This window comes from Podarcis tiliguerta (genome assembly GCF_965153285.1).
Source record: "Podarcis tiliguerta genome assembly, chromosome: 9".
NCBI classification, from domain to species: domain Eukaryota; kingdom Metazoa; phylum Chordata; class Lepidosauria; order Squamata; family Lacertidae; genus Podarcis; species Podarcis tiliguerta.
This window is the reverse complement of record NC_139542.1, coordinates 43,098,917-43,124,102: the sequence shown is the minus strand read 5'-3', so window position 1 is coordinate 43,124,102 and position 25,186 is coordinate 43,098,917. Positions and strand designations below refer to the sequence as shown.

The following is a 25,186-nucleotide window of genomic DNA, read 5'->3' as shown; positions in this document are numbered from 1 at the left end:
TAAGCAGCATTTTTCATGCCACAAAAACCTTATTACTTAACGTAATAAGTAATAACGTATTACTTAACATAAAGACACAGACATACACAGAGAGAGAGAGATTAAGAAACTTTATGAAGTTTAACACAGCTTTATATTGCCTGTATTGCCTGATTAGATGCCAGTTCTTCTACCATGAGTTGTTTCTTTGGCATGCTTATATCACACATATGCCTTGTGAACTGTTTATAATAATTATCAGAACTACTGAGTGGTGCAAAAAAAAAAAAAATGCTCCTGAAGGGAAAAAAATACATAGCTGAAGCTGGGGGATGCCTATCTTCTTTCTTCCCTCTCTAATTGGTTCCTCTGAAGCAGACAAGAACTAGCAGGTGTGAGAGATTAGCATCACACATGCTCTGTGTTGCAGAGGCAAGGGCTGTGGGCAGGAAAGAGAAGTCACACATGGACAAGGGTGAATGGTGACCAATCACATTTTTAGGAGGGGAGATCGTGAGAAGATGCTGTTCAGGCTTCATGGATCTAGGACAGGCATAGGCAAACTCGGCCCTCCAGATGTTTTGGGACTACAACTCCCATTATCCCTAGCTAACGGGACCAGTGATCAGGGATGATGGGAGTTGTAGTCCCAAAATAGCTGGTGGGCCGAGTTTGCCTATGCCTGATCTAGGAGCTAGTTAACTGATCTGCAAGAGAGGGAGAGTGGCCAAAGAAATAAAGTTTCAGACCAAGTGACCAAGGTACTATCAAGACTCTCTGCAGCAAGAGGTCCAGACCAAGCATGATGGTTATTGTATAAAGAATTCCTGCACAAAGAGCTGTTCGGTGCAACTGTTTTGCAGGGCATCTGGATTCCGCTGCTGAGATATGTTAAACAAACCCATCATTCATCTAAACATAGCTCCAGGCTTAAAGTACAATATCTTAAATAAGAACTGAGAGAATGAATCATGTTTTTCCCCACTTCCTTATGCAGCAAGTGAACAGCTACAGTAGGCAAGCACAGAAATGCCATATGAGTCAGTAAATTCAGATTCAGGCCATTCATACCTTAGTGCCTAATGTCCCAGAGCTACCACACTTTAAAATGCTTACGATCTCAGCTTTCAAATATGCGTTAACTGCCTGAATGGAAACCGATTAGAAACAGATTATTCAAAACTATCCGTTAGCGCTCATGAATTCTGCAGGAAAGCATGCTTTATTGGGCATATGTTTTATGGTGTGGTACCTGGACATCTGTACAGCTTTCTTGCTTGTGCAATATCTCCTTTACTTAATCTCGTGCGCTGACCAATGGCTGGTCGGATTCCATTATCATCACGGGAAGGAAGGATGGTGTCCAGAAACATGCCCCTAAAAAAATTAAAAAAACAAGAAACCCGATCAGGTTTCATATCAAACTAAGCTATCAAAATCTAACTTTTGCTTATGTATATTCCAAAGTTCTTGGCCAAATTAGATCTAAAAAAATATAATAAATAAATAACAGACATAATGGAAAACTCGAGAGTGGCTTGTTTGATTAAACTGGTTTGTTGTTGACAACCATGCAACAACAGTTTGGGAAACTGTTCTGCTCAAGTCCCTGTTCCTTAGCAAACTGTCAACAATTCCGAACATCAATTGATATTGTGCAATGAAATTAAATTAATATCAAGAGCAACATATACCACACTAAACTGTTAGTTTTCATATAATTAGTACAATGAAATCTGCTTCAAATGCTGCTTTTGCTTTTGAGGAACCATAATCATTTTCTTGTTCCCAATCATTTCCACAACTGCTTGAATATATGCAAGGTAGATTATGCTTATAGACTGCTTCGATCAGGTGCTGTTCACCATGCTAGCATACTTTATTCTAAGCATTTATTTGTCAATGCAATCTTTGAAAAGGGTCATAGGTCTATCAGAAAACTCTTACTTTTATAATCATAGTCAACGGTAGATGCAATCTTTTGAACTGTGGTGGAATTTATTATGGGAGGAAATCAACACATAAAAAGCCTGCCTGTCTATGTGGGGGGGGGGGGAACCACATTCAAAAGACATGCATAAAAGAACAAAGTCAGATTGATTCATCCTGTTACCAAGCACCATGAGTGCTTTCTGAAGGTTTCATTTTCCATCACAGTAATCTAAAAATGATCAAATTAGTGTCACTCACAATTAAGAAAAGATCTAATCTCCACGAGTAACAGAATTTCTAATATATAATGGCTGGGAACATTCCACATTGTTCCTGTTACTGGCAAAATGTTTTAGATAGTAGCCTGGAATAACCTTTTTTCACCTTGGCACCTTTACCCCTTGTGTTCTGAGAAGCCTTATTCTATTTTGCTCCCTCCTAGTGACAAAATAGGACTTGTTCCCATTGAAGGTAATGGCTATGATCTAGCAACCTAGCACAGGAAGTTCCCCATTGTCTACTATGAACAAGAAAACTCTGAGAGCAAGGGAGAAGATTTCTTGATTTCTTTTTCTTTTAAAGTGGGGATTACTATAAGACAAGTGTAAGAAAAGTCTATCAATGATCATTATGAGAACATACTTATAAAATAATCAGACATATCTAAGAGAACCATTTTCACAACTATTAGCTTGAGGAGCTACAACATGATAAACCTCTTTGGTCAATTGCCTGAATCAAAACTACATCTATAAAATATATACACAAAGAAGAATGGAATTAAAAGTCAAAAGGTATAACCTGAGACTCCAACCTTGAGAAGGTGTTCCTGGCATAGTGCATAATGCTATCAAAATCATATGGCTCCCCCAGAGAATTCACTTCTCCAGGCTCCATCTTCAAAAAGTTGTACTCCTGACCTATAATTCATAAGCAAGATCTCATGTAAGCCTTTCCTAAAAAGAAAGAGAAAAACAGAAGAAAACAGAAGTCCCAGCCCTTCTACTTACATACAGTACTGCTGTGCATTCACCTCTGACAATGCATGAGTGAATATATCCACTTTGGAGATATTTAGACCTCCTCAGAATTCGAGACAACCCAAAGTGGTCTGAGATGGAATGGGCTGATCTTGACACTTTGGAACCACCTCAGGACTTTTGTAGGATGTTTTATTTTTCTGGCCCAATAACATTCATTTTAGTATCTTCTGCAAGCACATCCAGCCTCTCTATAACTGGACACATTAGGCAGAGAGAAGGGGAGGCAGGAGAGGAGTTTTACCCTCTATCCTAACTTTTCCTCTATCCATTTGTTTGGAGTACTGAATGGTGTTTCTGGGCAACCTTGAGCAATTCCTGACACAACACTGGGATCCAAAGGTGAGTTTTCACATCTTACAACTATTGCAGAGTACTGGTGGTACAGTATTTTTTAAGGTTTTGATGCTATGGCCCTCAGGGACAAATATTACATTTATATGTCAGACTCTCAGGTATCACCTGTTCATAACCTGGCAAGTTCACCCTAGCCATTCGTCATTCAGTCAGAGAAAATCAATACTGATGAAGCCAAACATTTCTGCACAACTATCAACAGCTTTTTGATTCATTCTTAATGCAATCATTCTTAAATATCAATTTTTCCTCATGAATCAAATTATTCTTTTAACAGTCCTATGAAACCCCATCTTACTGTGCTACGTGCTATGCTGAATAGGAAGAAAGCCAAATGGAGACAAATATTCTGGGACTACTTTCTGTCCTTATCTGACTCATTCATTATATATTCTTAATGTCATGTTTGCTACTCTGACTGTTGCTGTGGGAACATAAAAATCAAGGTTTTTTGATGCTGTTAACATAATGTGGAACTGATTTTGTAACCCATTCCTACACTCATTATTATTTATTATCTACAGCATATTCTTAATTTTCAAAGGGCTTTATCATCTTCATTGCAGCCTTGTACTACCATGTATGAACATAATTTCAACCATCACATAGTTTCTCCTCACAACCAACCCTTTTCCATATTCTACTGGCTGCTCCTATTCTTCATTTCCAAATATAGAGACATTTCTCTCTATGCACCCAGGACATTCAAATGGTTTCTTAGAGGGTTTAAAGATGTGGTTCACTCACTCAAGTGTTAGAGAGAAATAAATCATCTGCAAAGATGCCTAGGGGCACATACCTTCAATATAACCAATTAACTACAACAACAGCTTCTTCAAACAAGGGTAAACTGCCAAGGAGGCAGCTTGAGGCTATGGAGACTGCATAAGCTATCAATTGCTTTTACTAAGTATTCACCGTATTGACACAAAGTACCTTGCATAATAGGGACGCAGGTGGCGCTGTTGGGATGCGGGTGGTGCTGTGGTCTAAACCACAGAGCCTAGGGCTTGCCAATCAAAAGGTCGGCAGTTTGAATCCCCACACAGCTCCTGTTGCTCGGTCCCTGCTCCTGCCAACCTAGCAGTTTGAAAGCACACCAAAGTGCAAGGAGATAAATAGGCAGGAAGGTAAATGGCGTTTCCGTGCGCTGCTCTGGTTTCGCCAGAAGCGGCTTAGTCATGCTGGCCACATGACCTGGAAAAACTGTCTGCGGACAAATGTCGGCTCCCTAGGCCAGTAAAGCGAGATGAGCGCTGCAACCCCAGAGTTGTTCACGACTGGACTTAACTGCCAGGGGTCCTTTACCTTTACCTTGCATAATGCAAATGTCTCATATAAACACCCACTCTGAACAGCACAGCTGAATTTTGCTGTTTTAGCACTATCCAGTTAAACCAATGTGCAAGAACCTCAAGAGCCGCAAGCAAATAAAATGGGGCAGCATTTTAAAATATAAGACACCACACTAAAATATAAGAAAGCACACTAAAATGGTCTCACCTGGCTGGATGTTTTCTCTGATGATGGTTACATGATCATCTCTGTCTGGTCTTGTGTGTTCATGCCAAAATCCTATCACATGTCCCAGCTCATGAACAACAATTCCAAATTTATCACAGTTCTTGCCAATAGAAATTGCCTGAGGGCCATTACCCCTTCGGCCTACATAAGAACAGCACCTGTAATTTAGAAGAAGAACACAGATGAAAACTTATGTAAATATTGCTCGTTGCCAAAAAGGTGCTGCAATTTGCATTTTAATCTTCTGAAAATCATTAGTTTTTCTGTGGTTTGTCAAGAAGATTAAACTTTGGCTATCTCTCTCTCTTTTTATATATAAAAAAGTAAACGTTTAATTGTACAATTTTCTTCTTGGAGGTATAAGAAGCATTTGTTTTTACAGCAAGAACGCTTAAAATCATATGGTCCTTGGGGTGGTCAGCCAAAATTAATTCCATCACCAGCAAAAGTAAAAGACTGACAAAGGAAAGCATTTCTGAGGACAAAACGGTGCAACGTCACTTCCCCCTCAGTTTAATGTGGGGCTGCAGATACATTTAAATATTTTTAACACCTAGTGATTTGAAAGTCATTAAATATGCTTCCAAGTTGTGGAGTATTCCAAACTGTGATATAAAACATATTTATAAAAAGAAAGCCATTAATTATTATTTTTTTCTAGTCTGTTCTAACACAAACCAGACATGATGACAGGAGATTCTGGTGTCACTTAAAAGCTTTAATAGTAGCTACCATTGATGGTACTCTGAATAATTTTTTTGTCTCTGTGGCACTCTGGGAGAGGGGCTAATCATTTCTTCCTGTGCCAATTCACCAATTTAAATTCCTCTTGAATTTCCAGGTATCATATATGATGTTTAGATGCACCTTTTGCCAAATATCTTTTTTTAAAGCATAAAGGCCCTGGGAATTCTGGATAATAGTAGATTTAGCCAATTTTTTCCCCTTTACTTATATTTTGTATACCACTTGATAAAACCTCTAAGCAATTTAGGAGCACACAGACATGACTAATGAGACTGAAACAATTATTTACCACAGAGGATATAAGCAGGGTTGTATCCAATTAAGTCCAACTCAGAGTAAACCCACTGAATCCAATGGACTTGTGACTTATGACTCACTCATTCATTGATTTCAGTGGATCTGCTACGAATGTGACTCAGCAGAATACAACCTTTAAAGCAATGGACTTCATGTGGAAATTTGGGACACACTAGTGGGTGATGGGCTACAACAGCAACACTACAAATAAATATTACAAAATTAAGAAATGTGTCCCCAAATACATGTTGAGGTTGTGGAAGGCCTAATCCCCTGATCTTTGCTGCTGGAGGGGTTTAGGATATGGCAGAAATGGTCATCTGCCAACATCTGCTGGTTGTGGGTGCTCTGGAGGCCCCCACAGAAAGTGTTGCCATTATGAAACTAGAGACCATTGGGTTCCCACCAATGGCATAAACCATAGGGCCTTGAACTGGTGGAAGGCAGAACAAAGCTGCCCATGGATTTACCAGATCCAAAACTGATCCCTCCTGCTGAGAGTGACGCAATTCAGAACCCTCATCCAAAGAAGAAGAAGAAGAAGAAGGGCCCACATCATCTGTTGTGGAAACTGCAAGCACAGGGCTTGCTCAAGTTTGGACTCAGTTAAAAAGAATAGTAGTCCCATGGAATAACTTGGGGCCCCAGGAAGTCAATACCCATACCACATTCTCTGAACTCTGCAGTGTACAGGACAATCTTACAGTGGTTGAGCTGCTGGTCTGTAGTCTCCTAGTTCACACTCCCCAGTTTTCTTTGCTTCTGAACTCCTCCGCAATAAAATCACAACACTTAAGTATCTACACACGTATCGTTCCCTTAAATTCTTTCCTCAAGGGTTCTCCTGACTGGGAATCATATTGATGTGGCAATGCTCACAGAAATGTTGAATGACAACCTTCTATATTGGCTTGGAGCAAACTAATCCTAAACATCACAGAAATAAAACTTTGAACGTGAGCAAAGATGTGATAGCCGGATTATGTGGCAAAAAGATTCCATTAGAATCACACTTTGGATAAAATGTTCTGAAAGAGGCTACTAGTTCACATGATTTTTGAAAGATGCCTAGGAAATCCCCTTGCCTGAGCTCACCTCCACCACACCACAAACTGCTATAGAATATAATTTTGTCTGAAATACAATGATTCAGTCAATTTAAAGTCCTCTTGGTGTCAATGGACCTTTTTTAAAAAATACAGTTTGACTCACAGCTTAAATTGAATGAATTAAATACATATATTATGTGTTTATATAATTTATTATGCAGGCAGGATCCTTTATGTATAAACTGAATATTTTTAGCCCAGAGTAGGCATAGGTCTGCATAAAAACAAGCTTTATGAAAACCCACTTTGCAAAACAATACTCTTTTAAAGCTAATGGGTTAGTGAAATAGAGCTCTCTGTTTAAGACAGGGGATTTAAATCCTCTGAAGATAGTAACTTATGATCAGCTTCTGACCCATTTCAGCAATCCACTGCTTTTTAAGGTCATGTACGTCATGTTGGAGTAGGGGGGGTGTAAAGTATTTTAGTGATAAGCACCACATCTTAGGAAAATTATTTTTCCTTTTTCCTTTTTTTCTTTTTGAAAAACAAAAGTTAATCATTCTAAGTCTGTGCTACATATAATCTCTTCTTCCCATCTGTTCAGCCCCAATATCCCCACCTGCTTCCCCACAAGTGTCTTGCTGCTCTCTGTATTCACCAATGAATACATTTGTTACCTTCTAATAGCCCTGCAGATCCTAATTCATAAAAAGCTAGTTAACCTGCAACCTTGGCGTTATTAGCACCACGCTCTAACCAACTGAGCTGTCCAGGCAGGAGAAAACAAGTAAGGGCAGGGCTGGGAAAGACTTGTTGCCTGAAACCACAGAGAGCCGCTTCTAGCTAATGTAGCCAACGCTGAGCTGGATAGATCAATGGTCTAACTCAGTATAAGGCAGCTTGCTATGTACATATGCAGTTACATTACTGAAAAAGAACTAAATATTAGAATACAGTGGTACCTCAGGTTAAGAACTTAATTCGGTCCGTTCTTAACCTGAAACTGTTCTTAACCTGAGGTACCACTTTAGCTAATGGGGCCTCCCGCTGCCACCATGTCGCTGCCGCATGATTTCTGTTCTCATCCTGAGGTAAAGTTCTTAACCCGAAGTACTATTTCTGGGTTAGCGGAGTCTGTAACCTTAAGCGTCTGTAACCTGAAGCATCTGTAACCCGAGGCACCACTGTATTTTCAAAATCAGCTGTCCACAGCAGTTTCTTAACGCTCATCACACTTAGTGCATTTTAGGAGTTTCATGCTGATAATTAGTTGTACTTCAAAAGAAAGCAGCCATCATAAGCAACAGAGTCTTAAAATAACCGCCTTACTATAGACTACAACAGGGTCATTGGGACTCACTGCTTGGAGTGGCCTGCCAAGAACATATCTGATTCATCCAATTAAGTGCCTAGACTACCACTAAGGCAACAGTACTGAGTCAAAGGGTTAGGAATACAAAAGAGTGATGCCCGAAAAGAACACCGTGGTCTGTATCACTATTGTGGCCACTTCTGCAAGGTGTGCTTGGCACACAGCCCAGCAATCCTCTGCAAACCATGCCAAAAGCCTGACTTTCCAGATCTTGATTTCTTTAATCTTTATTGCACCAGACAGTAGTTAAAGGCACTAACTATTTATGAATCTCTAATTCCATTTAATCATTCTAGCTGATCAATAACGGCAAGTAAAGTGCAATAACTGACAGTCTGAGAGAGCGCGAAACATTCTAAAGATGACATTAAACTTGCTTTTGAGTAATATATTTTTTTCATGCTCCTGAGAGTTAAAAGCCTAAAGATGGGCTTTAAGCTGATTAGAGGAATTTGGAAACAGAACCAGGTCAAGTGCTTAGTGTTTATTTAGGCAGCTGGACTGTAAAAGGTGTGATAGTCTAAAGCATCTTATACAATGACAGCAGAAGGCTAACATTATATGAACTGAACACCCCCTTGCATGAGCATGAGGACTCGAAATAATTCACAATGCAAAAGTCAGTTTATGAGATCATCTAGCTAGTTATGTTGTTAATGAGTCTGCAGTTTGCCTTTAAGCCAGAAAGCAGAACTATTACTCTGCATATGAAACTAACTTTGTTTTGAATAAGCAAGTCTTAAGATCGTTTGTGAAATACAGACTTTGCTGTCAAAATCACTGTATAATCAGATCGTGGATGAGGGAGATTTTATTGTGGGCCGACCTGGCATTCAACAGCAGCAGTTGCAGACTGGAGGGGCTGGCACATGGCACAGTCACTAACAGCTTGTGCCGGCTGCCCCTTACCTGGCCTCCCCCTCTTCCCACACCATACCTCCTCCTACCCAGAACCACTGTAACTGGGCCTCCCGCTGCTCTCCCCCACTCCTTTCCTCCCAGGAACATCCCACAAAATGCCCTTACAATAAAAAAAAGAATTTTAAATGATATAAAAAACAATTTAAAAGAAGAAGCCAGCTCTGCTGAGGAGCAGCATCAGTCCTTATAAAACCTGCCAGGCCCTGCCCTGGGCCAGGTGGATTGAGGCAGGAGCAGGCCCCCAGGCTCTCAGCAGGGGGAGGTGACCATTCAGGTATCGTGGTCCTGAGTTATTTAGGGCATTCTATGCCACCAACAAAACTTTGAAAATGGCTCTGTACCTAACAGGCAGATAGTGCAGCACTTTTAGAATAGATACAGCATGTGCATGAACAAGCATTGCTGCCAGATTCTGTACTAGCTACAGTAGCTTCCAAACTAATCCCAAACACATTACAATAATCCAGTGAGGTTACCAACACATGAACCACAGGACCACCTGTCCTGATAAAAAACATCACCTGAAGTTGGTTATAGGAACTCCCTCCGTCAAGGTTATTTGAGCCTCTAGTGACAAATACGGTATATGGGATAAGTATCAGTCTCGTATAACCAGTATTCTTAGCTCTACTTAATGGATGAAGGGGTTAAGGCCATAGAGTACACAGTTTTGTCAGACTTAACTAAGTCACACCCCCTCACCTTGGGATGAAAGTTTACCAAAAACCTTGTTTCCTCTCTCTTCCACCATGTGAATCCAACCAGAAAGGACGTCTGAGATAATCGCTCTAAGCCCAGACCGTGTGGCTTTAGCAAGTCATTTTGTGTTTCTATATAAATAATTTAGAAACATTTTACCACTTTTTGAAACTAAGTTTTGCTGCCTGTGTTTTCTTGTTACTGTATGGGAAAGCACATGAATCTGACCTTTGGAGAGTTTGTAAGTATTAACTGAAGACACTGCAACCCAAATCTCCTAATAATGGCTCTCAAGAGTTTCATATAGATGTTGAAAAGCACTGGAGACAAAATAGTGCCCTGAGGCATCACACAACATAATTGCCAGGTGGCAGGCACATAGGGTTATATCTAATATTAGTCACAGTCAGAGGAGACTTATTAAAATTAATGACATGACTGATTTAGGTCAATGAATTTCATTGGGTCTACTCTGAGTAAAACTAAGCTGGCTAAGATTCATAGTCATCCGGTGCAACTCACTGAACCTGGCCCCACAAGTAGAAGTAGAGCCACTATAAAACAGTGCTCCCCTCCCGACACAAAAAGATAGTCCAGATGATACTGTGGTCAATGGTATTGAAAGTCACTGAGAGATTGAGAAGAAACAACAGGATCACAGTTCCCCTGTCCCTCTGTCAAAGAGGTTACTCTAAGTAATTATCATTGGTAGGTGGAGACTATTAATGAAACACACCCACCCCATGGTTTCAACCTCTAAATAAAAATTATTCAAAGGTGGCACTAGAATTCCTATTTACCTTGGCGAGGACTCAGAGAGTGCACCATATCTTAGATTCCACTGAACAAGGGACCTGGATACTAAGAACTATGCAGCTAGTTCTGCAAAGCAAAGAGCTTTTTCAAACAGCCAGCCCTGCATGTTACATGGCAAACCTCCTGAAAGCAAGGAGAGTTTCAAAGCCATTGTGATACGACACAAGGTTTGCCATTCAAATGGGAGAGAAAAACTAAAATCCCGCTGGGTATGCCACCAGATAGGGTTGCAAGGGACTAGCTCTTTATATCCTTGCAGCGAGCAGGATATCTAATACACATGTGGTATACATTGCAGGGTAGTTGCCCTAATAACAACTATGAGTACCACAGTTTTGACACAAATGCTCATTACAACACAGGGTGCCATCACACATCCATTCTTTTGTAACCAGCATTATATGCTGCAATATGTGTAATACAAGGGGACGTGGGTGGAGCTGTGGTCTAAATCACAGAGCCTAGGGCTTGCCAATTGGAAGGTCGGCAGTTCGAATCCCTGCGATGGGGTGAGCTCCCGTTGCTCGGTCCCAGCTCCTGCCCACATAGCAGTTCAAAAGCACGTCAATAGATAGCGCTCTGGCGGGAAGGTAAATGGCCTTTCCGTGCGCTGCTCTGGTTCGCCAGAAGCGGCTTAGTCATGCTGGCCACATGACCCAGAAGCTGTCTGCGGACAAACGCCGGCTCCCTCGGCCTATAGAGTGAGATGAGCACACAACCCCAGAGTCATCCACGACTGGACCTAATGGTCAGGGGTACCTTTACCTTTATGTGTAATACAACAACACTGCTGACTTTGACAAGGTTTAAAGATTTCCTACAAAAACATGTAGGAGAGCTAAGTGTAGATCACATGGGGGATAACAAAGTTTCATTTTCAACAGAATTAACTTCAAAGTGTATGTATGCTTACAATACTGATAAATGTGCCTCAGATTCACTAAGGCGATGCTGCAAATTGATATTCAATACACAAAGAGGGGATCATTGTAAATATATTTTAAATTTAAAATGCACACATGCACGTACACATACTTTTTGATAGGACTTGGCTTTCCCCTAAGTCATCTCACTTGCTTGAGTCAACTGAAGCAATTTGCTCTACGCATAACTTTCTGCAGTGCACCATCTCAACTGGCGCACTGTGATCAAGGCAGAGAGTGTAGATCTGTTTGCCTTGCAGCAACAATCTTCTCATCCGTTCCAGTTGTGTGCTTCTAAGCATACAACATGAGTACATTAAGCATACTTTCACACCAACTTACCCACAAGGCCTGTATGTAAACACAATGTAACTTTCTTCGTCACTTCGCTCAATGAATGTAACGCAGGTATATTTTTCCCAATGCCGCATTGCCTGCTTGAACATTGCTCGTTGACTGCCTGGAATCAATGTTTGCAATGAAATACACAAATGATTTTTAGAGAGAAAAAATGTATCCTGTTTCACGCCAACAGCATTCAAGTAAATTTGATGGTTTTGGGGGGAAAACACTTGCACTTGAAACAAGCAAGAGTGTTTCAAGCGCAAACTAATACTGAATGCAGGTTTTGGGAAATAAGCAATGAAAACAGTGACTGGCAAACAGTATAAACTTTGCACAGCAAGGGCAACATTTTCCAAAATGTACCCCAATATGCACACAAATCCTACAAGGTGAATTCATGACATTACGCTTTTTCATTACTTCTAAGTTATATCCAACAGTGGCTTTGTGCTAGCAGAAGTGATTTTCTATCCTATTCAAAAGCTACGCTTGACAGCTGGGGGATCCTCCAGAACAGCACAGGATATGGCATAGAGGGAGGATATGGCATAGAGGGCTGCAACTGGTAGGAGGGATTGATAAAAATGGGTGGGTTTAAGTTACACGAGTGGAAGTGCTTCCTTTAGCACAAAGCCACCAGTAGATACAACCCTGTGTTCAGAAAGAAATGGGTGAACTGTCAAATCGATCCTTCATCCCAGGTTTGAACATTCTGTGACCCAGAAATGCAAATGCACAGTCCATCACCCACATCTTGTCAAACTTTTGATAACATATTGTCTATGCAAGCCCCCAAGTTGTGGAACTCACTCTCCACAAAGGTAGTAGTAGTAGTAGTAGTAATAGTAGTAGTAGTAATTATAATTATAATTTATATACCGCCATATACCTGGAAGTCTCAAGGCGGTTCACAGAACAAAATCAAAATATATAACCACATCTGGCTCTTTCGCTATAGAGTTCTTGGATAATGCTGATGGTAGAGTTCTTGGTGTATATTTTATGACCTATCCCATTTTTTGTGATTTTAAGTTACTTTAATCTGTTGTAATTGTTTTAATTTATGGTAAATAATAGCAACGCCCTGCCCACCCCACCCCATTTTACAGTGCAAGGCAAGCAGCAGAAGAGGTTTATTGAGCCACTGTTGGAACATCACACCTGGAATGGCTTAGGTTAGTGAGTTCCAACTGGTGCAGGTGTGCTGCATGTTGAGAAGCCATGCCGTTTGGTTTCTTTATTGTTGTACTGGGACCTCAGTATTAGTCCGTTGGGTCAGGGGAAGACAACTTGGGGTCCTCCAGATGGTGGCTGAAGTACAATTCCCATTATCCAGGGCCATGTTAGCTAAGTCTCATGGGAGGTGGAGACCAGCAACATCTGGAGGTTTAAAGCTCCTGCATCAGATGCTACTGATACGAAAACAGTCTACCATTATATCATCTTCTTTGTGCATGCAAGAGACAAAAATTTACATTGATAGAAATGTCAGACTGACAGGCTAAAAGCATGTGAAAATACAGCACTGAACTAAGTTAAAGGCAGCTGAATGAAATATCTGCAGGATGCCTTGAATGCAGAGACATTACTGACTGGTCACTCCTGCGTGTGTTTTCACATTTCTTCAGCTGCCTCTAAAACGTGCATGCATTCCAAAAACAGGAATGAGCAGAGTGTAACTTCAGTGCAGACTCACACAACTGTTTCATCGGTTGGTTTGTGCAATAGGCATGCCATGTGCAGACCTCTCTTCCTAATGGTCTGCCTTTAGCTTGTGTGGAAAAAACAGCTGACCCGACAAAAGCATAACACAAGATGCAACAGAATTTCTTGCACACATGGACCTGATCATTGCTTTAGCAGTCTGGTATCAAAACCCACCTATACCAACAGAACAGAGAATGGGCTACAGAACACACAGTGCTCAGAGCTCTGTAATCTATGCAGGTTTGCCAAGCACATCTGCATGATTCCATGCAGGACAAATTTCAATACAATATTCCAGGAGATAATGAGCAGTAGATGAGAGAGGAGTGAATGATGAGCTGACACAGTGACTGGACTTTTCATTTGCTTGGCAACTAATAGGAGTCTCTCTCCCTTTTCTGAGCCCCCCTTTTTTTTTTTTTGTCAAATCTGATGTACATTGCCTTTGGCATACAAGAATTTTGGAGTAAGACTTGTCCCAATCACTCATTCTAAACAATTAGCTCCCATTCCATATCATTTAAATTAGAAATTTCTGAGCAAGAAAGACTATTCATTTTAATTGGGAAGCAGAGATAGATAATCAGGTATATCTGTGTTCCAGTATACTTTTTTGGCAAGAAAATTGCCCTTATTCCTCTCTCTCCCTATCTCCTTCCACCATCACATGCTCCTATCCACCTGGAGGGCAAATGCATGTTGGTGCCGGTTTCTGTGAGCATATCCCTTGCTGGATAAGAACCTGTGTGTTGTTTTATCATGTTACACATGCTTTTAAAGATATTAGAAAGCTCTCCTGATATTTAATTGTGATGTATCGCTATTTCTTTTAGCCAACCATGTGAAATGTACATTGAATTTATTTCAGTGGAAAAGAGGCATATTGAATTCGTTGAGCACAGGAACTGCAACATTTTCGTACAACCTAAACTGTATGTGTATTTAAGTTGACCTGAATCTCAAGATATTATGATAAAACTTGAGTTAGTTTGCTACCACACACTGCACCTTAGTCACTTGAGTGCTACTTGATTCACAGCATTTTCAAGTTACATTTAATTTTTAGGAATTAAAGCTTTTGTATAGAAAGCTTTAAAGGAGCTACAATTGTATAAAGACACTTGTACTATAAAATATGCGTTTATTTCAGAGTTTGTTATTGTAATATATAGCCAGGACACCTAGAAAACAAGAAAGAGAGAATCCATTTCAAGACCTCTGTTTCATTTTTTAAAAATTCTACTAATTCTAAGGGTCAATTCCTTCAAGGATAAAAGTGTATCTTTTGTCTTTCTTACCAGTGAAATTTCCTCCTATAACATATGGAATGACACCCCCGGGCCATATCCGTTCTGTGCGTGATGTAGCTGCTCGTGGAAACCGTTTCTTCTCATAGCTCCCTGAGAATGTTAGAGCTGCTCTTCCCTTTGTTATATTATTTTGCTGAAAACCTGCAATGATATTTATAATAGAAAATGGAACAAAATGCGTAAAATTTCATTAATAAAAATGTCTTCTTTAAAGATAGAAGGATTTCCCCCTTATATATATATATATACCCAGACTTGCAATGCAATGGACAAACATGAATTAACAAATGCTTAAAATGAATTGAACTAACAGCTCAATACTATGGAGCTGTTTATCATGCACCGATGCCAAATCCATGCAACCATGCAGCTCATGTCTTCGTTGCCATGTGTCCCTGTTTGCACCTGCTTGAAAAATCCCTGGAAAACAGGCATGCTGGTGCCATAGTACCAGACTTGGAAGTGGGTTCAAGTCCTGAGACAGCAGAACAGCTTCCTTGAACTGGCACACAGGATCCTGTTACCAGTCCTATGAAACTCTGCCTTAATGCAGTGGTTAGTCAGATACAGTTGTATAACTGAATCTTTATTTATAAGGATTCAGACATGTTGTTATATAAAAAGGACTTAAACATTAAAAAAGAGGCAGGCAAATTAAGACTACCAGGGTTACATGATGTTACACAGCCAAGTTACTTTTCAAACCCTGGGTGCCCCTGTTGCAGGGGACAATTTGCAAGAGAGATGGTGGTAGGCGGTAGGGAGAAAGAGGATCCTAACTCTTCTCCTGTAGACACCTCATTCCTTCTGCAACTACTTCCCTCTATGTCAGAAACTGGACTGAGGAGGAATGGTGGGGACCGCCACCCCCCCTTCTCCTGACCCTTCCTGAGAACAGGAGGACAGTATAGATTTAGATCAGTGGTTTGCAGAAGGGCATAGTTCAGAGGCTGCAGAGGGCAGAAGCTGGGAAATATTGGAAGAGGAACAGCAAGGAGGAGGAGGAGGAAGGGAGAGACAGCTGACAGACTCAATGTCCTTGGAAAGCATTCCTGCCCCCCCCCCTTCTCCCAGGACCAGATGGGCATTGAGAGTAGTAGGACAGAGAGCTCAGTGGCAAAAGGCTCAGATTATAGCATAGATTAGGGGAGACGAAGGGGGGTGGGACTTTACTTGGAGCAACGCCATCATTGCATAGAGACTATGCCCCTTTCTCTCCCTCTGTGAATACTGAATAAATTACATGGTAAGGATTTTCTTTGGGGAGGGATAATATTCTCTGAGCCTTGACACCCCACCACTTTCCCCCTCAACGGTGGATGCAAATTTATCTCAGTCATTGTAACTAATGTATCAGTGACCATATGACCAACCTATATTATTGCATTTCCCAATGAATGAACAGTAAGTCATATACTGAGAGGCACTAAGCGGTAATTGTAATTTTGATTTGCCTTCCATATTTAGATTCCAGAAATTAAATATAAAACAGGATCTGTCAGACTTGAACTTTGGGATAAATTTAGTCACTTTTCAGAGTTTCCCATTTCTCATAAACTAGGCTTAAGCAGTTCAGCCCAATCTTTTTTTTGGGGGGGGGGTCTCTTTTACTCACAGCATATATAGAATTTCCTAATCCACCAGAGCTTGTCCATTGATCCCAATAGAGAAACCCCGTCTGTACGCAGTTTGTGTGCCTCCACTGATCTCAGGGAAGCTGGTACATGCAAGAGCTAGCAAATCAAAGTGTGGATTGTGATGGAGACAAATCTTACAGTACTCAGTGGCATTGTAAAATCTGGACATCTACCCACTGGAATAGTACAATACCTGAGCCAAATCTTCTTATACTGTCTATAAGCTGAAACAGGGCATCGCTTTTTTTTGACACTGCACGCTCTCCAAAACCACCTTTTAAAAGAAGAATATTCAATGAGAAACCGCACACATACATCGAGCACACGAGTTTACAGAAAACTGAGGTGGGGGGAAAGGATTTTTTTGAATGTGAGGAGATGCTAAAGAAATGTGTCTTTAACATTCTTTTGGCCATTAACATTCTATTGAGAATGAAACCAAAGCAAATTTGTTGTCATAAGGTTTTTGGTTTTTTTTAGTGTGCATTCCAAAATGCCAGCCAGCATAACTTTGGCATTTCAACAATTTACAACAGTTACATCATCTAATTACAATTTGCCAATTCCCCCCAGGGCCTTGACAAGTCTCAGTACTATGAATGGCAAACGTTATTCTTATTTCAGAGATATGCAATTCTACAGACTTGGATAAAGCACAGGTACCCAAGAGTACTGAGGAGACAGATAAAACATACGATTTAAAAAATACAAGATAGTTGAATTCACATTGGATTCAGTTCACAATAGAGTGTGTACCTCCAGGTGTGATGTCAAACCATGATACACTTAAAGTTGTTGACATACGTGTGGTTTTTACTAAGACTGGCAGGCATATAAGGATGCTAAGTTATCCAGTAACTCCAGTAACTCTAGTACTAATAGCTGATGAACTGATGGATAGAGTCCTAAAAATGAATTACAGGAACAGCCAGATCCTTTATCTCAATATTCACCAAGCCACAAAAATCAGATCTCTTCTGATAGCATTTATGTTTGACTTCTTTTGTCTCTGAACGGTCTGTCTGCAGTTGTCTTCAAGCGTTAAATGTATACCAGCAACTTCATTGTATAGAGGGCTTTTGGGTGACTTCATAAAATCTCCATTATTGATATTTGTAAAAAATATCTAATACTAAAGAACCATTATTCCTGCTTGTTACAGAAGAACTAGAATGATATATATTTTTTGTTTAAGGCTTAAAGCGGTACAATGAAACATAGGTTAGCCATTTCAGCAATTCTCTGAATTCTTTTGACATACAGTTTCCACGCAAGCTTCCCAAATGGCAATCTTCAAAGACATATTACAAAGTGCACAGTGCCATAAAAGGCAAGCTTGTTGCATGGTTGCTCAATAATCTGTGTAATTATTTGCTTTACACTGTCACATAGCTGCAGCGGCCCTCAAGAAAAATTTCTCAAATTTTTGCTTAGATTTTAAGGGAATGAGACAATACTTTAACACATTCCTTCTGAATGAGATATTTTATAGCACCAGAGTGTACTAGACAGCACACCAACATTTATTGCCCATTGATGTAATGCTTTATTTATGAAAAAACAAACTCAATGAAAAAAGTGAATAACTACACAGAAGAGATATCGGTAAGTATCCTTAGCTAACAGTGGAATTCCATACAGGTCTACTCAGATGTAAGTGCCATAGAGTTCAATGGGGCTTGCTCCAAAGTAAGTAGTACTGCTGCCTTAAAAACAATAATTTTCATTTGTTGTTCATTGTTCAAATTTATTAATAGTCCCATACCTCCAGATTCTAAAAATTAAATTTTGATTCTATAAGAAATGTTAGATTAATGTACAGATAAACTGCACTATTCTTCATATTTAAAAATATATAATAGTTCTACTTCAAGAATTAGAATGAAAAACTCCCTGATTCTAAATATTTCCACTTTTTTACAATGTGTCATAGTAATGCAGCTATAGAAAGTAACATTTCCTGAAATAACATAACTTTGCCTAAAGAATAATATTCTGCTTTTTCTGGCAGTGAGCATTCATGTTTCCCAAGAAAGACATGAAGAATATTAATCTGAGAGGCGTTGTATGTTGTATATATATACCGTATATATAATGGTTTTTCAGATGTTTGTGAATCCAAAGCAAGAATGCAGGCTAAACAAAATAATCACTTATGTTCAAGTCTGAGAAGTGATTCACCTTGCTGTGTTTATCTGTCAGCAAAATTAGGCTGTGAAACAGTTCAAAGCTAATTAAAACTACTTGTTGTGGTGAGGGTGGGTGGAATTAACTGCATCTATTAACATTTAAATCCAGATCTTTAAAAAGATCAAAAGATTCTACTACTTAGAACAAACAGGTGATTTTAAGAAAAGATAAGCAAAAAAATGACGAGAAAGTGTAAAAATAGTATATTCATTATTATTTTTAATTGACTAGAAGGCAGAACTCTAAAAATTACTTTTGTAAAAAAAATGCCCATGGACTGGGGAAAGGGATTGAACTGGCAATTCTAGCTATGCTTTGAACAGCAGGTTGCAGATATTCTGAGGTGATAATATTTCTCTCCCATGCTGTAGAAAGCTAAACTTTCTGATCTCTGAATATCACGGTGCTGTTAAAGAAGGAAGAGCAGGTCAGGCCATTTAATCCTGGTCATTTGGCAACTCATTTGGCCGGAGGAGGAGAAAATGAAGTGCTTTCTCCCTGCCAGCAGTATCTTCCAGGTGAATCACAACTGAGACAAGCAGAATAGTTACGTGATCTTATACAACAACTGGTCTTATTGGGGTATGGAGGTGGGCTCTCTTTAGATATGAAAGTGCACTACTTCACATACTTTGTTGGCCCGGACACTGAGGTCCAGCGCCGAGGGCCTTCTGGTGGTTCCCTCACTGTGAGAAGCAAAGTTACAGGGAACTAGGGAGAGGGCCTTCTCGGTAGTGGCGCCCGCCCTGTGGAAAACCCTCCCATCAGATGTCAAAGAAATAATCAACTATATGACATTGAGAAGACCTCTGAAGGCAGCCCTGTTTAGGGAAGTTTTTTAATGACTGATGTTTTAATGTATTTTAATGTATTTAATGTATTTTTAATCCAGCCAGATGGGCAGGGTATAAGTAATATTGTTGTTGTTGTTGTTGTTGCTGCTGTTGTTGTTGTTGTTGTTGTTGTTGTTATTTTGAATAGTCTTACATCCTCTTTATATGATTATATGTACTACTGCACTTACTTCAAAATACAGATCATAGATAATGGATTTATAGATCTGGAAGTGACCCTGAGGGAAATCTAGTTGGACCTCCTCCAATGCAGGAATATGCAGCTGACCTGCTGCATTTTGGGTCTCACTTCTATATGGGACCCAAAGTCCTGCCCTGAGTCAACAGTTACACGGACATCACAGCAGCAGTTGGAAATGTTTCCCAGAGAAGTAAACAGATGTATTTTCTTTGAATTAGACTCCACTGCTAACAATGTAAACATGTTAGCACAGATTAGTGCTTTATAATTGTTTGCATGCTGTACGCAGATTTCATGTTAATAAATCAGGGATATAATTATGGAAGTTCTAAAGAATTTGTCTCGGGGCATTTTTTTCTATTAAAAACTCATTCTGGCATCACTTAACTGATGAAACAAATCTCTATCTATTATGAATTGCACAAAAACACCTTCAGATCTTAAGGCGAAGACTGTGCTTTGTTGCACTGCTCCTACGCAGTTCTCTCTGGATGAAAGGTAACTTGTTTCAAGGCTGTATGGCAGGGAAGAACATTGCGTACACGGCAGTTGTGATGCAGAACTGTAAAGGAAAAAGCTTGCAAAGGAGAGAAGAAACTTGAGGCTGAATTGGTTTTAATAGGAAATTACGGCGCTGCTTTTCAGGCATGGGACAAATTTTGGGGGTGACAGCAAACTTACCCCCAATGCCGAATCCCAGGCGTTTGATGGCTGAAAGGCCTGTCCCTGGCAACTCAGATGTTATTATTTGAGAGCAGATGGTTGCTACTAGAAGGTTGTTTTTAAATGTTTCAATTGCATTGTTTTAGTTTTAATGTGTTTGTTGTCCTGGGCTCCTTTGAAGGAAGGGAGGGATAGCATGCAAGCTGGCAAGTGAGTAAGTAAGTAAAATCTGCTCTTATTGGCTGTCATTTTCCCCCCAGAATGTCCCTATCATTCAAAGGCATGGGATATGGTGGCATCCATGCTTTGGTCAACGCTACATTCAGGGGATGGGAGACAGCAACTTGCAGCTGGTGGCATCTGAAATAAGTGCTACTGCTGACCCAGATGTGAAAGGAAAATAGAGAAAGAGACAGAGAGAAAAGCACCTAACCAAAAAGCAACAACCCACAGTCTCTTACCGGTTTTTACCAATTTGTCAATCCATTTATCTCGCCCATTATTCAAGGAGGTGCACAGGACATCAAGGACAGGGAGGTTTGGGGGTAGAATCATCCCCAGAAAGTATACAAAAGATTTCATCTTACCAGCCGTTCCCACAGGAAAATAGCCCCAAGAGCAAGCAGTCTTTGCTTGTACAAGGTGGTAACTCTGTCTTACTCCTCCCAATCTGAGAATGCTTGACAGTGCAAGAAGACCCCTTTTGGCCTCCGTGCCATCTCTAAGAGCAGCAGGAGGCTCACCTGCTCCACTGCAGCCAGCACCTGAATAATAGGGTGTGCAGACTCTTTACCAGCCATTCTTTAGAGGGGCAGAGGAATAACTACCAACAGGTGCAGCATGACTACTTAAGACTGCAATTTCCTTTCAAATCCTGTCTGGAGTGCTGCCCTGGCTTGGGTCTGCTATATCTGGCCAGAAAGCACACAGCTCCACAGGGAGCTATCCGTGGTCCTGCTCATCTGTTGAGCTTCTCTGGTCCTCCCCTGCTCTAGGTTATCATCTGCAGGACACCACCACAGAAATAAGCTCCCAGTTTTGCCCATCCATTTTCATTTCTTTCATTTAATTCAAGTCAATAGTTTGAACATTTAAAATTTGGGCTCTGGCATAGTTATAAACAGGTAGGTAGAATGGAACCGTAGTTGAGATTATCTTCCTTCGCTGTTTCTATCCAAGGAAACTGATCCATATGCAGAGGTTATTACTGGTGCTTAAAAGGCTGTCAGGCTGATTCAAGTAGGTATGCTGCATCCAAGAGCTTCTCCAAAGCAGAAACACAGAAATATATTCTCCTGCCCATGTCTGAAGTATAGACAAACAGCCAGGGATTGCATAGTGCATATATCCTCGTCAACTATCAGGTATGTTAGTGGCTTGAAATAGAATTGGTTTCTGTTTCACACACACCAAACAGACTTCATTGGCAGGTCATGGGAAAGTGGAATGAGGATATAAATTTCATCCAAGCTGCTCTCTGCTTCCTTCTACATAGATCTGGGGTGCAGTATAGATCAGATCCTCTCCGTTACAGTCGACACTCACTAATAAGGATGGCCTGCAGTTTCCTCATCATCACACTGTACTTCCCAGGCTTGTTAACGTAAGCTGGATATTTACACAGCTGTACCATACATTAACAAACTGTTCTCAGCATTTCTTCCCATGGAAAGCCCCGTAGGTTTTCCCTGGTCCTTATGCACATGGTAGGCATAACGTTTTCCCTGGTCCTTATGCACATGGTAGGCATGGTATATAAGGTCTTTTTTGTCTCCACTCAATCCCCAGACAACACACTCAGAAGGAGAATGTTTTGTATGAACTTTGGTGAGTCCAGCAAACTTGGTTACCTTATTGCTCACCCCTAACCTCTAGTCATTTATGAAGAAATTAAAAAGATCAGCTCCTGATATTGAACCTTTGAGACCTCTACTATTTACACCACTGCATTGGGAGAAATGCTGATTTATTCCTAGTCTTTGTCCCTAGGGAACACAGAATTAACAAAACAACGAGGCCCATGGTCAGGTAAAGGTTGAACCATTTACATCAAATGTTCGGTGATGGAAAATCACTTGGAGCCAGCTAATCTGAATGAATTGTTACAGCAACATCACTGTCTAAGTGCTGGTTATTTTCTTTAAAGACTGAATTTTTGGGGAAGTGGGTGGGATCAGAATACCTAAAAGATCATTCCTACCTTCATTAGCTTCCCCATACCCTCAAGTCACAGAAGGAAGGTCACTACCAGAAATTCAGTTAGCAGGTATGGAACAGGATAGCCTTCTCCATAGCACTTAGATTCTGCAAGTTCCTGCTGCAAGAGATCAACCTGCCCCACTCCTGATGACTTTCCATGACGGGTAAACAGTATTTTATACCAACAAGCTTATGTGCTTGTCTGACTTTATCATAGTGATCTCTCAAACTGATTCTTTCTCAATCTCTCATTTTGAATTGTGCTTCACGATACTGTACTTTGATTATAGTTGTGTTTATTGTAGGCAATTGCTATATGCAACATGAAGGTGGGGCATACATGTTTTGAATAAATAACTTTATTCATATAGGAAACAAATCTATTGCAAGTGCTCATGACGGAACACTGGTTACATTTTAATAAACCGAAATATTTAGCAACTTACCTGTATTATGTCCAAGTCTTTCATTTGAATGTTGCGTAAGATCAATTGTTCTGTCAATATGAAACATTTTTAAGTCTTCATCATCTAAGGCAATATCTCCCCAAAAGACAGCTTTAAATACAAAAAGAGAGCTTACTTTAAATATATTAAGAGCAGAATTGCACAAACATTGACTAAACACTATGGCCATATTCCAGCACAGAATTAAGTATACTGTAGCCCATTTAAATCAATTGTCTTATGTGAATTTAGTTCTGTTTTGGGTTATATGACCTATAAATAAATAGCTGGGAAACATATACATATGTTATATAAACACACACACACACACACACACACACACAGTGTTTGTGTGTGTTACTGAAAAGTCTTTTTAATATTAAACATAAGTAATAGGTTGAAGAGGTTGTGACAGAGGGGGAAAGGAAGTATTTTAATTAATTACTTTAATCACAAAGCTGACATTTTCAAAAATATTTTGGATGCTTTGTTTTTGTTTGTTTTCTTCACTTAGGGAAAAACTGTTTCTTTTTAAAGAAACCCATTTTTTAACAGAGGACTTTTTGAGAAGCCATGGTGAAATTCAGAGTCCACCAGCAGGCAAAATAGGCTGGAGCTGAGCGAAGTATTGCTGTACATTTCCTTACACACTCAGTAAATTTCATAGCTGACACAATTATACTGTTTTCTTGTCACTCCATCCTTTTTGAAAAATTTCTTGCAAAATCCAACCTTTCTTAATTTCATTCCCAATGTTGCTTTCTAACTGTAACTACTAGTATAATGCATTTTACCTCTTGAGCAAAGTAATTCAAGAACACCTCCCAAAGAGTGTGCCCTTCAGACTCAACTTTCTCACATCTTAAAAACTTAATAGACCGCTGCCACAAACAACATTTTGGCCCTGGGAGGACTTTTGAAGTCTAAGAAACTATAGTGGATATCTCAAAATACACTTTTCATAGAAACTGGTGGTGCTTAGAACAACCAACCACAGGCAAAACATCTGCACCCAAAAAACAAATAAAGCACAGAAAAAGCTGACAGTACCCCCACAAAGAAGAAACCTTCTCAAGCAGACAACAAAAACACCAGTAAAAAAAAAGTAACGGGAGGGACTGGAAGCCTTGACTAGCATCAGAGAAATATCTGGGGATGCAATGATGTCCACAGGTGCCATATTGGGAACTTAGCAACGACCAAAGACTCAGTTATACAGCTGCAAATATAACATTTTAAATGTGTTTTAAGTACATTATACAAAAGTGACGCTACATGGCGATGGTCAGCTATAAACGTGTTGTTGTTTTTTAAAAAAAGAATTATCACAGGGTTATTTATACATGTCTAGATTCAGCCATACAGTACCCCAACTTTTAAGAAACATTTCGTATCTTAATGTCCTCATCAAGCATACTGAAAAAGCTTTCAGCTTTCTAAAACTCAAACTTTACTTACCCCATTGCAAAATCAATTCTGATTGTGCACGTGTACAGCAATAAAAAATGCAGAAAACAATAGAATATATAACTTATTATTACTTGATGAGTAAGATCGATAAAGAGCAGGACTGTAGGCAAATTAAAACTTTTAGACATTCATATTACATAAAGCAGAATGCCTATAGTTTTAATTTACCTACAATCCTGCTGTTTATCAATCTCTCTCATCAAGTAATTACAATAAGAGCTGGCTTTACTGGGTTAGACTTTCTTTCATTTGCTGATAATTATGTTTGCTCTTGTTTAGGAATGTCTGCAACATTTGCCCGTCATCCCTTATTTCACAGAGGAAGGCAACTAAGAAGAACAAATCATGCTAAATATGTCTCCAGCCTCGGTTACATTCTTGAAATGAGATACAGTTCGGCATCCCAGTTTGATTGACATATCCCACAAAGTATAAAAACTTGATATTCTAAAATAGCTAAAAGCACAGAAAGGGCAAGAAGCCAGATAATACTGACTTGGAGGTGAAAGCAAATCTACAGTAATT

The 25,186-nt window shown here is 39.8% G+C and overlaps 1 protein-coding gene across 6 annotated transcripts in view; it reads right to left on the bottom strand.

The window, feature by feature from the left end:
- TLL1 (tolloid like 1) overlaps nt 1-25,186 on the bottom strand; it is a 125,032-nt gene that overhangs the window by 43,415 nt on the left and 56,431 nt on the right. For 4 of the 6 annotated variants that reach the window (XM_083457197.1, XM_083457199.1, XM_083457196.1 and 1 more), the window contains 7 exons: nt 23,192-23,302; nt 16,852-16,932; nt 15,010-15,162; nt 12,002-12,119; nt 4,812-4,990; nt 2,726-2,831; nt 1,232-1,356 (listed from right to left, as the gene is read on the bottom strand). In XM_083457197.1, the coding sequence (XP_083313323.1) occupies nt 1,232-1,356; nt 2,726-2,831; nt 4,812-4,990; nt 12,002-12,119; nt 15,010-15,162; nt 16,852-16,932; nt 23,192-23,302 (873 nt within the window). Of the gene's footprint in view, nt 1-1,231; nt 1,357-2,712; nt 2,832-4,811; nt 4,991-12,001; nt 12,120-15,009; nt 15,163-16,851; nt 16,933-23,191; nt 23,303-25,186 lie in introns of all 6 variants that reach the window. The other 2 variants (XM_083457200.1, XM_083457198.1) reach the window with 2 other exon arrangements.